We start from the raw sequence: 14,965 nt of genomic DNA, 5'->3' as shown, positions 1-14,965 counted from the left end.
CTCTCTCTCTCTCTCTCTCTCTCTCTCTCTCTCTCTCTCTCTCTCTCGCTCTCTCTCTCGCTCTCTCTCGCGTTGCGTCACCGATGTATGGAAACGCGCGTAGAAATACGAAAGTATTCATAGCGGAAGCGTACCGTTTAGCACGTGGACGGACACCATCGTGACTGCTGCTACGTTCGCCAGAGCGCAGCTATAGTTCCCGCTGTCCTTTTTATTCGCATTAGCGATGTAGAGCCTAGACACCGCACCGGCTGCACCCATGTCCGTCTTGACGCTAGAACAGAAAGCAGAATGCTCCGTCTGAGCCTTGACAACGGTATCGTTTATTGCACACATTTCGCGAAATAAAGAACAAACATTCTTTTGGAATTTTTTCGACGCGGTTTTTCGAGGGAGAAATATAGCGAAATATAGTGAAATGTAAACGAAGTATATAACGAAACAAAAAACTGGTGCTTTTTTTAGAATTTTTTCGAAACGGTTTTATACGAGAAAGAAATATAACGAGCGATGGAATTTGCAAAAAGATGATCAAAAAAAAATATATGCAAAGCTGAACGCAATCTTTTTTTATCTTTACATTTCATTTAATTAATTAAATTCTTACTTCGTATATTAAATTATATTCACACATAATTTGGCAGCGTTGAAAAGTAATGTTACAGCTGATGACAGACGACAATAAATTAATGGCGATAGCACGTGGCAATAACAATAGCCTTGAAGAGCTTTCGAAAGAAGGAACATGAAACCGAGGGCAGAGTTTATATTCAGAAATTTATCATCTTTCTCTTTGTGCGGACGAAAGACTTTTTCTTTTACACAACGCCGCAACACTGGGTAGTAAACAGATTCGCTCCGCAGTTCGCAACCACAGTACAGACAAACAAAAAATAACCACCCTCTCCATGTAACCCCTAAAAAATTATACGACGCAAATCTCTCCCCGTAGAAAAAACTTATCTGAAACGTATATAAAAACGTATCCCATAAAGTTATATGTACGCTGTGAAATATAATTTACGCCTCAGATCTATTTATTGCTTTGAGAATATTCATATGCATGATAAATAAAAATAATTAAAGAGAGATCAGACTTGTGTGGATAGCACGGGCGCACAGTGTATATAAATGTAAATACAGTTTAAAATATAAGTTTAATTGGTAAATATTAAAATAAGCGTGCTGATTTAATGTATAAATATCCGAGTTGGTTAATTTATAGACAAGCAATTAGTTTTTCCTGTCCTTGCTCAAAATAGCTTACAGTGGATTTAACGAGTTTTGCAACTACAAGCCTCGAATATAATCATTCCCGAGAAACTTTCGAGGAATCAGAAACTCGTTAAAGATCCGCGGGGGAAATATTCAAGAGGCAAAACTTATGCGGGTAACGAATCAGTCGAAACCTTCATACCTCGAGACAGGCTTTATTACTACTTCGATCCGTAGGAAGATAGACAAACTTTTCGTAGTAAATGAAAAAAATTGCCGGTCTACATTTTTCTTTACGGTGGCGCCGTGATATTTAAACCTGTTTACAAGAGCAAAAAGTAGGATAAAAAGTTAGCTTATAACAGTTAGGACCACTCACGTCTCTGGCGAATTAAGCTGATGAAATAGGGCATTCAAGGGAAGAATAAGAGAAAGGCGGAGAAAGGCAAAGAGGATGTTCCGCGAGCGAAGATGGAAGAAAGGCGTAAATCAAGTAGTTCGCCCTCCAGCCAGCTGGCCTTGACAGATCGGGTACTCCTCCCAAGCTTTCTTACCGCCGATCCCGGGCAAAAAAGAAAGAGAATGGAGAACGGCGCGACGCGGCGTATACGTTGCATACGCCCACGCGGTAATGCCGTTCGTATTAATTTCACATGGCGTTATCTTGTACGAATTACATCCGAGATAGTGCTTGCATAACATATCGCGCAAAAATTAAACGAAATTCACTTGTTGCGAGCGTGAAAGTTTGAAGAATTTCCTATTCCCGGGCTCAAAGTATGTTATGTCGGAGAAAAATTGGATCCTCGGAAGGTACTAAAGGCGAAGGAAAACTGCCGCGCCGCGATGTAAAAAACGAGCTGTCTCTAGTTTGAATTTTTGAATGTTTAACGATGCGTGATGGTTGCTTTAGACATACTACGTATCACGCAACATCCGTTTCTCGTAGAAAGATCTCGTAAAGAAAATAGGAGTGACGAAAGTAACGTGTGCAAGTAAGAACTACACGTATAGATATTGCGTCTACGTAGCGTACAGAAAGAATCGGAGCGCGGGATGCTAAGAAAACAGACATGCCGATGATGCCGGAAAAGGTAGAAGAGAAGAATGCGGTACAAACAAAGGAAACGTTAGGTTGCTTTAAGAATTCATCCGAATGGTCCCGGGCACCGCAAGACATCCTCCTTGTTCCTTCCTGCCCTCACCGACAGCCACATCGTGCTTCATCATTCCGCAAAACTGTTGCGGCAAGGTCCTTTGAGAGTAGCATGTCGAGTGCTTTCCCAAGAATGTAACGAGCATTACTATTAAGAAACGTTAAAAGCACTTGTTGCCACATCATTGTCGTTACCGTTAAAACCGTGCCGCGTTGCAGCTTTTTCAACTTAAGCATGTATGCTCAAAGTCCGATAATATGCACTCTATATGCAATTTCTTTAAAGGTTAAAGGGGTCTTTAATGCTTATATACATTGGCAATCCTGATCTTTTTTAATTAAAAAATATATTGCTGAAAGAGAGAACGAAAGAAAGACATAAAGAAAGGGCAAGGTAGAAATATATTCTACGCAAACATTTTACCGAGAGAAAAGAATGCATTCCGACAGTTAGCGAGTGGAATGTCCAGGGCGATTCGTGTGCTGCATGCACAAGCGGTCGCTTTGCCCATCAGAAGGCCAATGCAGAAACTCGCGAAACATTGATCCAGCCATTCTACCACGACCAAAATTTTCCAACGATTGGCATCCGGGGACAGATCACATGCCATTTGCCCGTTGCACGACCACCCTCTCGCGCGCGGGGATAGACATCCGTCACGCCACTTGCGTATCGCGCAGCTATTGTATGCGGTCGTATAGGGTCGTAAACACTTGTTTTATTATATTTCATTTAACCGGAAATGTGTTTTCGAATTTGTCCCCGATATCTGTTGACACATCGCTGTTCAGTTCGCGTCCAACGAAAACGTCAATGAGTCCGCTGCTCGCACACGGCAACAGTCACATTTGGGGACGGAAAGGGTTAAATCAGTGACGTGGGAGATTAAATATGTACCGCGCGAAAAAATCGACGGCACGCTCTTCCCGTGAATTTTTTGAATTTTTACGCGTCCTGCGTTCGGACTTTACTTGTTATGCGAAAAAATAAAATTGAATGGTATTTCTCTGTATACCTAAACCCGCATAGCTTCTCTATATACTCGAAAGAATTTAATTTCGTGCATTGTTCTTAGCTCGCCCGTGTTGCACGGAATATCTGGGGATAGGAAGTATTCGTGAACAAGAAATCCCTTTGAAGATATGTGCCCTCAGATATTCAATTATTACTTAGCGCTTAATGAACGAATCGCCGGTAGAATCGCTCGTCTTCCACCAACACGTCGTTCAACACGTTTTAAATCTTACAAGACTAAATGAAAAAATTATTAAATTACTCATACGTTTTATCATTGCTGGCATATCTCATTTAAATTTCAAGAAGCAATTAATGTGTAATTTTTTTTCGACGGGACAAATCAACGAGCAAAGTCTTATTCAAGCACAATATAATCCATTTTCAAGTCGATGTAACATTTTGTATCGTATATTTTTAGTGCGCACACTCGCAAGATAAGCCATCAGCTTATCGCAATACCGAACCATTCCGGTGGAAAACCATTTCGGTTTATACTGTCTTCCTCTCTTTCCCTTTCGCCGGACATGGGTTTTTTTCCACCATATACCGTGGAATTTAATTCGTGCATAGAGCGCAAAATTTATCCTCAAATTCTTCTATGCGCGACTCGCGAGCTCCACCTCCTTCGCGTTCGACCTAGAAATTTTTTTCCGCTTACGGATCCGCAGTGAATTTCACCGGCAGTCGAGTAGGTAGAGAAATTTAAGAGCTCCCAGTATATTTTGTTTCTCTCGCTGATTATTCTTTTCTCTTCTCCTTTTTGCAACGCGTTGCGTGTGGAACGATACGCGTGCGATGCTCGCGCGTTCGTACCGTTACGTTACATCTCTTAATGTCAGAAGCAGTGGTAACGGCGTGGCTTTACGAAGATCGTAAAAGAGTTGTGGCGCGAAATTTACCCACTAGAATGCACAACGAGCTAGAAAAAAAACAGCTTGGAATATACTTTCGCGAGTCATTGCGCAAGAGTAGGCGCTATTGTACACGCCACGATTCCACTCGATAAATCAACGAATGATTTTTGTTTCCCGGCAATTATTTTATCCGTGAAAGAATCTCACACAGAAGATACAGAGACTTCTTATATTCGACAAGAGACTTATTGCCACGAAATTATAGATCATATTTACTCGATAGAGGGATAAAAGGAGCAGCGTCCGCTTGATCTTTGCACGCTCAGCCTGCACCTTCAAACTGAATTCATTATATGGACGAGGTATCTCCTACCATTCTTCTTCCATTCTTCATGTTAAGTAATAAGTACTCTTTTCTTCAATGCCTTTTAACGTAGAAAAGAGCTCCGAGAACCAACAGATCCGGGGCAATTTTATCAAAGTTCGAGCTCAAAAGATTTTTATCTTTGCACTTGTTTCATCCGGGATACCTTATTACATATATTTATAAATTTCCAGTTCCGAGATTAGCCTGTTGTAATACGTTAGACGGCATCGCTAATGTTTTCTCGAGCGGTCTCTGGTTGCGCGCAAAAATTTCCGTGCCAAGTGATATTTTTCTCGTTTTTATAATTGATTGATTAATGTGTCATAAAAAGAAAAATACTTAACAAGAAAAAAACTTATATATTCAATTGTATTTCAAAGTCATCTTTTAATATTTTCGCGTTATTAGAAAAATTAATTGATTAAAAATTAAACGTTTTGTGACTTCGTAAAGTATCGATTTTTCTTCATGATTTTTGCATAAGCGAAAACAATCGTTTATAGCGGTCACATCATTCCCGCACTTTTCCTCGTAAAAAATAGGTCGCTCGGTGGACTTCTTAATGGTTAGAAATATAAGCGCGCGGTCTGTAGATCTCGAGCGAGGAACCTCGCGTCGCGCAGCCCCCTCGTTTCCTGACTTAAAGGGAGTTGCGAAGTTTCTTTGTTATTCCCTTCCTGCCGACCTCCGTCGGGATTTTGCGAATCGGCCGGACAGACATTGCAAACTTTTACTTGGAACTTTTCATCAGGCCAGCCGAATGTAAAGCGCTGTTTGGCAAGAACAGTTTTCACGATCCCCGCAACGATCGTGCATGGCGACGAGTCAAGGCTTAATAGCTTTACCAAATTTGCTCAAACAAAACTTGAATGCTTACAGAATATATATATATATTTTTTTATGTAAATGTATAAACTTTAATTATTCGTATCTAAAACTAAACAAAGCAAACTTTTTAAAAAATTTAATGAAACATCCTTCATTCATATTTTGGCATTTTTATTAGACTATACGATAAATTAAATTATTTAAAGAATTTTAAAAAATAGAAGACGCTTTAATTGTCATGATAACAGCAATTTTACATGATTCTCGCCCATGTAAATTGGTCAGGTAAAAACCTGCTGATTCCTGAGTCATGAAATCGAAGGACGTGTAAAACGAAAGTTAAATGTCGACGAGAGCTTTTTTTCATTATCTCCAAGATTTTGCATTCAGCCAAGCTATAAGTTTACGGTTCGTAAATTTAGACGCACTCGCGATCTTTACCTTCCTTCTCGTGTGAGGTAAGAGGTAAGAGAAGCAGGCAGCCTGTAAAAATCCCCTCCGCTCTTCCTTCGAGTTTAGCGGGTTTGTCGAGCAGGTTTTACGCGACGTAAACCGTAAACCTAAATACGTGCGCGGCGGGGCGGGGTAAGACTGTAGGGGGTGCAAAGAATATCGCGCGAATACGCGGCCACATGCTCACCTAGAAACGAAACTCTGTCTGCCGTTGTCTCCGCGGGAATTCAGCGGATTATCCCGGATTTGCCGTTGCGGCGCGCAAGGAGGCGCAATACCTTATCGTTCCCGTGACTTCTTTTTCCGATCAAGGCACGTAAAAAAGTCCGCGAAGGCTGCGGCGTACGTACTATTGGAGGAACCAAACTTTCTGACATAACGTCGTAAAGATTCGGGTCACGAGTCACGATTTTCGAATTTCTTCTCGGAAAAAAATCTCGGCGGAAAAAAAAGCAAAAAAGAAAGTCTCACTTTTTCTAAAATATAGTACTTGTAATGTAACAATGTAACTACTTATGCGTTGCGCAATAAGTTCATTTATGTATGAAGAGATGACTAATAGAGATGGCTATTAAAAACAAACTGTGATATATTTTCTCGTCGGAAAGACCATGACTCATATTGCTCGACGAAAGATTTTTTCGCTGCTAAATAATAAGCTGAGTGAGAGTTGTTGCGTAATTGCATCCGCGAATTCCGGGTAATTAACTCTTGTAAAAAAAAAGAAAAGACAAAGCGCTGCGATGGAAATAGCGAAATGTGCTGCAAGGTAGAGAGGGAAATGCGTTAAATTTAAGCTTACAAAGAATGCACTACCGTATTAAACCGGCTATGCGCGATTATATCATTGGAGTCACTACAACATATGTACAGGTAATTGTGCACCAGCGGTCAGCATGAAAACTCACGGAAATAATTAATGGGAAAAATGGGAACCGGTCGGTTGTCGGTTGAAAAAAAAAATATGAGCGTAAGAACTAGCGTAAAAATTTTATAACACTCTTTATTGTCGACTAGAATGATCGATTTATTACGATTACACGTGACACGATAGTAATATTTCACGCTATCCATAAAGAGCTGGAAGAATGGGGATAAATCGATATAGCAGCATCTGAACTTAAAAATTTCGTTGACCTTATTTTCGATATGCGTGCCTTCCCTGCAGAACATTGCACGGTGATGAGGTTCGGCACGCGAAGAAAAGTCTTAGATATTACAATTCTCGTTGAGATTTTTTTTAGCAGCTTACAACAAAACTAAATGGAATATTATTAAGGGAAATTTATATCTTATCTTGTCATTCAGAATGCAATTATGTCCCCTTTTAACGTAAGAACTTGAGTTATAAAGAGAACCGTCCTTTGTCACAATTCTCAGGTTCTCCTGGTTGTTGAAGTAGCAGTTCCGGACAATGACAACTCGATACAAGAAATACGGCTTCCGAGAGAGGAAATAATCGCGAAACGTATGGACAAACAGGTCGGCGGAGTCAAGCCTTTCATCGGGTGCAATGTGAAATCGAAAACACCAGAGAGACGGACGGAAAAGGGATCAAGCCTCTCGTCCGGTCTCGTATGTTGCGGAGGGTGGGCGATTCAGACGGGGATGGCGTGGGTCAGGTGCGAGCCAATATGTGGCATCTGGCGTTACATGCTTCAAGCTTCGCATAACAAGCTCAGGGCTTGCTGCGCGCTGATGGGAAAAGTTGCAGGCTGCAAGCTCAGATATGTCGTCCTGGGCTGCGCGTATATCCTTCCTTCCTTCCTTCCTTCCTTCCTTCCTACCTTTCTGCCTTCCAACCGAGTCTACCTACCCTATCTACCTATTCACCTGCTTGCCTTCCTCCTCTATCTTTCTTTCGGCATTCGTCGACTACATAACGCCGACTTATAACATATCCTGCGACAACGTCGAAACTCGACCTCACGCTCGTCGGCTCCCGTCTACTTCGATCTTTTTCCACCAACCTGCTCATCTCGCGCCACTCCCATATAATCAACTTCTAAAGCAAAGAAGGAATACGAAATTTCCCAATACTATTAGAAATTATATAACTTGAATAAAAAGTCATGTAATTTATGTAATTTCTATTTTTCGTTAGACCATGAATATTCCATACTTGGTCGAAATAGAGTTCATACACTCGTCAGCGGATCATACACTCGCCCCCAAATGATACGAATAACCTACCATTACCTCACAGCATTGGCTGAACTTTTACCGCGTGGTCCTGCGATTTAATGTGTAAAACTTTGGGGATGAGAACAAATGCACCGCGAATATATGATTGCGACGTTCTGCGAATTACTCCCACAGGACGTGGCTTTAAAAGAGCAGTACCCGTTACGAAAAATTCATTTCGCGTAATACAAAAATTTTACGATAACTGTAAAATAGTGCATAGTTGCAAAGTTAGATTGCACTTAGACTCATTCGAAGCTAAAATTTGCTAATTATATGTAAATTGAAATATGTAAGTGAAACAAACGGCGATAAAGTGCAGGAAATAAAATAATCGAGTGGTTTTTTCTCTGCTTTATGCATTTCGACATTTATTTATTTATTTATTTTTTAAATTGACGGAACAGATAATAACGTTTAATTCTCTTTTAATGAGCATTCTGACGCAGAGGAATTGGCAATCAACATAAGTGACACCGAAGTAATATTTTAATATAAAACCGAAAAGCGCGATTCCTTTAATATACATCCCGTTATCCTCTCGCTTTTTATCGCTACGTTTTTTCCATCTCTTTGCAACTTTCGTCATCAGGAAGCAATTCAGTGCACTTCTGTATGCCAATCTCCTTGTCTGCTTATTCTTGTTTGCGCAATGCCAAAATGTAAGCACTAAAACTTTCTCATTCCGGCGACCTCTTCATAAAGTCTTAACTATGGAAGTAATCTCGTACCTGATTCCAGGCATTTATATTTTACAACTGCATCCTACGTTTCAATTTAAAATTACTTTTCAAATTAAACTGCCATAAAAAGAGTCAATGCTCTTGATAGCAATTCTCTATCTTTAAATAGATCTATCACATTTTAATGAGTAATCTAAATGCCGATATCCTGTTTGCGATAAGAAACGCAAAATTAAAATAATAAGCGCTAAATATTTAACCTGTTCTAGCAAATAAATTGAAAAAGTTTTTATTAGAGAATAGGGAGAGATAATGTTTTCATATATTATGCAAAAATGAATTTTTAAAAATGTGTTTATAATAATTACAATTCTGAAAAACGCAGCTATAATACGTGTTATTATAAAATGTTTTACAAATAAATGTAATATTATATAGGATGAATGTAATTCGATTCTATTACGCACATACAAATCCGGACAGTTAATGAGTAGGTGCGACGACCATTTATATTCGTTGATGCTTCCAACATTTACGCTTATAGAAAGCAATATTTCTCCGACAAAGGAATGCCTGTGACTGATTGAAATACTGCCGACGTGTAAATGCGAGCAACGTGCATTTTTCAATCAACTTTGACGCGTAAATACGTGGTTATTCCTCCATATTGATTATCTTCCGTTTTCATCTGCAAATCGTGAGGAAATAACGCCAACTAGGTAGAACTAAACAGCAATATTGTTTTTTCGAAAAGTTGCTACCGCGCAACCGCAAGCTGGCTAACGAGCGCGCTTATAATATTCTACTGGCTGCGTAGAGAATATTATGCGTCCACAGAATTTGAATTAACTTAACGCTTAAAGTACCACGTTGCAACGGGTGTAGTATAATAACGCAGGGGGAGGAATCGTGTCACGCGACGCGGTGCGGCACGGTAGTCGCCGGCAGGAAGCTCGAATTAAGGGAGGACTGTTCGAAGTCGCGGCATCTGTTGTAGCTGTTATCCCCGGCATGCCAATTTGACAGGGCGCCGCAATTGCGACGCTCCAGAAATGTCTGGGAGAAAAAGGCTACGGTCGATTTTTCAGTCTGACAGTTCCGGAGGGCGGCCGGCGCGCGAGCGCGCATCGTTCCCGGCTGTCCGCCGCGGCGCATCGCAATAAAGGTCCGGAGAATCGCAAGAACGTTACGCCAGGCCGCCATCCGCGCCGCGTTTCTTTTTGAACGCCGCGCCGAGGTAAACAGCATCAGGCATGATTAAGTAATCCGCTCTCGTCTCTCCGCCGTCCCATCGGAAGGACCTTCTTGCGCAAAATTGCGCCGGCCAGCCATAATACGAGCGAGATGAGATATCGTGCCGTGTCCAACTAAACTGAGAATATCCCGCCCCGTGCTGAGGAAGTTATTACCGAGAAAGGGATTTTCAACGCGCGGTTTTTCGCATGGAGATCATACGGCAAATCACGTTCGAGTGAATATTTCATGACCATGTTTGATAACGTTATTCCGCTTCATGCCGATCTAAAACTTCCTCGCCGAGTGTGACATCATATTATTCCATTATAAAATGTATTATTATAGATCCTTTTTCGCATGTATAATCCCATAAAATAGGTCTCGATGCTTAACAAAAATATATAATTTGTAAGATTTAATAAGATTACGTAGTAACGCAATAAACCATAATAGCTCATAGGAAAAGCTCCAAGTCACGATTCGTTCGCGTCGTAATTCCCTCAACACGCGACAACAATTGCAAAGCAAAAAGAGCTCGCGAGACATCCGTCACTCTGTCAGTACGTACAATATACCAGCGGCACGCAATAACTCACTCGTTTACCTCCTTATTAAGGGGCAAAAAAATTATCAGGCTATATTACTTAACTGAAGATCATACATCTTTCTCAATGTCATTTAGCGTATTCTCTAAAAACGAATCATTAAAATGTCATCGTAAACTGAATTGGCGAATAATTACGAGCGAAAGATTATATTAATTTAAAAGAAGTTTCGTCGAGCAAACGATGGTTGCTCGAGGAAGAAGTTTCCATTACGCGCTAAATCTCTTGTATGCTTCAGCACGCCCGAGATGTATCGCTTGTCTTTAGTTAAAGGGCCTGTTGTCGCCTCGACGCGACGGGCCATTAGACTGACGTAGACACGTCGCGATTTCCCTGCATTATTAGCGACCTAGCGCTCGGCGCGATTCACTCGAATGAATAATCTCGGAGCATCATCGCCCTCCATTTCGAACATAACGCGTTCTTTGTACCGCGTCTCGCATTCTGATGTGAATAAGCGTCGCAAAATAACCTCTAATGAACCTCTTGAACCCCGCCGCCATTTCCGTTTGCTTTGCACTTTTCTATTTTTCCGTCGCGACGTCTTCTTATTGCCCGTCCTCGCTTTTTCGTATCTTCCGATTACGCTTCATTGACGCGTGCGGCACTTCACGCGCGGTTTCTTAATTTCCTGCCCCTTGATTTTTATGAAACGGTTACTTAGCGCCGTTGTTTCTTTGACATCAAAGGCATTATTTGCGCGACAGCGCTTACACGATAGCCGCAAAACTATCGCAATTTTCTTCCGCAACATCCTTCCTGTCACGTTTATTTGCGTTCGTGATCCTTTTTTCCAGTTAAAATAAATTCCACCTCCGCTTCTATCTTTTCTACGTTTTTCCGTCCTGTGTTCTTATGAATCGGAAAGTTTTGTTCGCATATTACATCCATTTACATATGTCACAAACAATAACTTCTTGTAGAAACGATATACACTACCGGTTCTTTGTGAAACATTATACTACCACATCGAGCAAACCCCTGGAATGTTCACAGCGGTAAATTAGCATCCGCATCAAGGGAGGTCAGCTTGTAAAGAAGAGGCTTCACATTGTTCCTCCGCATTGCACCTTGTGCAAATAGTTCGGCAAGCCACCATCCATTAAACGCTGTTTTCAAGCCTTCTACAGTGAGCGATTCTCCTATACCAGTCACTAATCATCTAACGGATCAATTGCGTTACAAAAACTTTGACAAGATTTAAAACCGTGCAGAATTGTGCTATATCAAAACTAACTTTTCAATAGAAAAAAAAACATTTTTTTTAGTAGTTTAGTTTACATGTTTAATTATTTCGCTTGCATTCCATAAAGAACTTTTTGCAATTAATAACCACATATAACGCCAGGCAATACAAATACCTGAGATGGTTCCAGCATTCACGCGACGTCGCGTATCATTTTAATACATAATGTTACGATAGGCGAAACTACTAGATTTATTTGCCGCGAATCCGCAATGACCAGCACGGAGAGAAAATGGCAGCTTACGGGCGGAAGCGGCATCGAATTCCAAATGTTGTATATTCCAAGTATATAGAATATACGTGTGCGGCGCGGCTTGGCGAGGATGATATTAGAAGCCTTTTGTATGCAACTCGATACGTATGCTGTCTGCATGTATCGTAGATATCCAAGTTTTCTCTCATGCTCCCGTCTTTTCACGTCTACCTATCGGCGTGCACAAAAGTGTCCGAGAGAAAGAGAGCGAGAGGGAGAGACGGAGAGAAAAACTCCGCGACTGTAAATCGTTACATACGCTCAGACTCCGCGCGTTTGTGACGAGCACATCCTCCACCGTGGCGGGAATTTTCCTGACCGCACACGTGCGACGAATTATCACTCACTCTTTTTTCGCCCCCGAAACGCGCCTCCGTTCTGGCGCTTCCGTGTCGGGACCGATAAAAGGGGTGACGACAGCTTGGACGACGAGCAAAATTGAAATATCGCGAACCGCGCCCGGGGTAAGCGCAAGAATAATAATTAATGCCACGACTTTTATCGCCGCAGCGGAGAGAATAATTGAATCGTTAAGTGCGGCAGCCACCGCACCGGACCGTCCGCTTTTCATCCCAAATTGTAATGAGAAGAAAGTGATTTCGCATTCAGAGGCACGCATTACGTCGCGCCAAGAAATCGTGCGATGTATATAAAAATTTAATGTTTCGCCATTAATATATGTATATCCATAGACAAGCACATTATTTATACACAGAAAAAAAAGAAGTGTTAAATCAAGACTTGTATTCTTGTATAATAAGCAAGAATCTATAATCTTTTTATAAAACTTTCAATTTTTTATTTTAACGTTTTTTTCTTGATTAAACTATATAAATACCTTCATTCAAACAAGTTTTCTTCATTTAACGCAAATTATATCTCATTTCAAGATTAATAGATTCTTGCTTACGAGTATATAAGTCTTGATTTAACACTTCTTTTTTTCTATTATTATAATATATATAACTATAATATATAACTATAAATATATTTTACAAGCGATTTGACAAGCAAATAATTCTTCTGCGTCTTCTAATTTCCCGTGGCGATCGCTCGAGACTGACCATCTTTTTTATTTTTTCCTACTTCAATCTCCGATTGAATTCGCACTCTTTGATACGACAGCCGGTGTTACCGAAACGCCAGGGTCTAAGGAAAATATCCAAGAAAACAGGATATATATATATATATATATATATCGACTTCTCTTTCCCAAAGCAATAAACTCGGTTCGTCTCGCGTGATGTCCATCCTTTGCCTTTGATCCCAACTTTTATTTTGCGCGACAGTTTCCACGTCGTTCGAACCCGTTGGGTCAACTGCGACGCCTACAGTCGCAACGGTGTGTTGGAGAAATCTCTCGGAGAAATCGTGTCGTTATTCACAGCAGAAAGTCGAGGAAACAGTTAAAGCTCGCCGAGTAGAGATCCGGTTTCCTCCGGAGCGCAAAAATGAAATGAAGTCTGGTGTCACCCCATTAAAGCTGCATAAAAAGAAGCGGGAGCTGCAGTTTCGTTAACCGAACTTATATCGGGCACCCGAATCGATACGAGGGTCTCAAAGCGATAAACGCGTACGAATTTTTCGACCGCAGATGGAAAATCGGGGGGAAGCACGGGCACGTAAAATCAGATACACAGTTTCTTTTACAATAAAATAACAGGAAGCCTCTCGAAATATAAGCCCGAGCCCGTTCTTACACGCAGAAGAATATCTCGTGAAAACTTTGAATTATAGCCCATAAAAACTTTGCGAGCCCGGACGATTAAGTCGCCGCATAATATAGCGGTCGAGCTCTATGGAACCTCCGGTGCGCTACGCGAATACACGTATTCTACACGCGAAATGTACTATTGTGTAAGTTATACTCATGTCCACTAAATGTTTCGCTCTTATACTCTCTCTCTCTCTTATACACGGGATAATTTATTTAAACTGTGACCACGAAAAGGATTAACAGTATTTCATTTCAACAGAAAAACGATTTCTTTTATATTCGTAATATGTAATTAAGAATATGATATACAGGGTATCCCACAACTCGCGACCATATTTTAATGACACATTCCTGAAGCAAGAAATAAAACAAAAATATCAAAATTGTAATACTTTTTAATTTATTGCAAAAAATATTACCTCAGCCAGGGTTCAAACCTGGAACTTCCCACATTCCGTGGTGTCGTGCCAACTCGACTACTGAGGCATGTATGTCCCTAAAATTACGGTTGCGAGTTGTAGAACACTCTGTATATAGGCTGTATATAATATACGATTATGGGATATTTTATAAAATGTTATGTGAATCATCTATGGATATTGTATGTGCTGAAAGTGAAATATATTCCTCTCTTCAAGAGCTAAATACTTTTACCTGTCTGTTTAAAAAGAAATGAGGATTATAAGTTTCTTCATTAAAATTTCAATCACACCGTGATCTCCGCTATACATCTCACGTAAACCAAAAAGAAAAGTATCGCGAAGGAATTAAGTACGGGCGCGGAAGGAAAAACGAAACAGTTACGTGGATCATAATGCACACGTGGGTGGCGGCATAAAACAAGAAGTTCGATAGCGCGGAAAGCAGTGCATTGTTTACGAACGACATTAATGTCAGCACAGCAACCGAAAACAATTAAGATACACAAGCTCACAATCAGCTCCCCCGCCCCTCCGTCTCTCCCCCGTTCTCGCGTTTAGAAGTAGAATCAGCGTATTTCTCAGCTTAATCCGCGCTATACTACCAGCCGGGAAAATTGTCTCCTGCAAGTACGCGAGCGATTTCGATAAAGCACCTCGTCAATTATGCGACGACCCTTTTGTCGCGTTTATCAGTGAAGAATCTCACGCCAACTGTGCCGGAACACAGG

At 40.9% G+C, this 14,965-nt stretch overlaps 1 protein-coding gene across 7 annotated transcripts in view; it reads right to left on the bottom strand.

The window, feature by feature from the left end:
• The window catches only part of LOC112459860 (peroxidasin-like), a 124,416-nt gene that overhangs the window by 9,081 nt on the left and 100,370 nt on the right, over nucleotides 1-14,965 (bottom strand). For all 7 annotated transcript variants that reach the window (XM_025024220.1, XM_025024215.1, XM_025024214.1 and 4 more), the window contains one exon: nucleotides 135-274. In XM_025024220.1, coding sequence (XP_024879988.1) covers nucleotides 135-274 — 140 coding nt within the window. The remainder of the gene's footprint in view (nucleotides 1-134; nucleotides 275-14,965) is intronic.

The sequence above is a fragment of the Temnothorax curvispinosus genome, unplaced genomic scaffold (genome assembly GCF_003070985.1).
Source record: "Temnothorax curvispinosus isolate PA1 unplaced genomic scaffold, ASM307098v1 QBEX01010178.1, whole genome shotgun sequence".
Classification (NCBI taxonomy): Eukaryota; Metazoa; Arthropoda; class Insecta; order Hymenoptera; family Formicidae; genus Temnothorax; species Temnothorax curvispinosus.
This window is presented reverse-complemented; position numbering and strand designations above follow the sequence as displayed.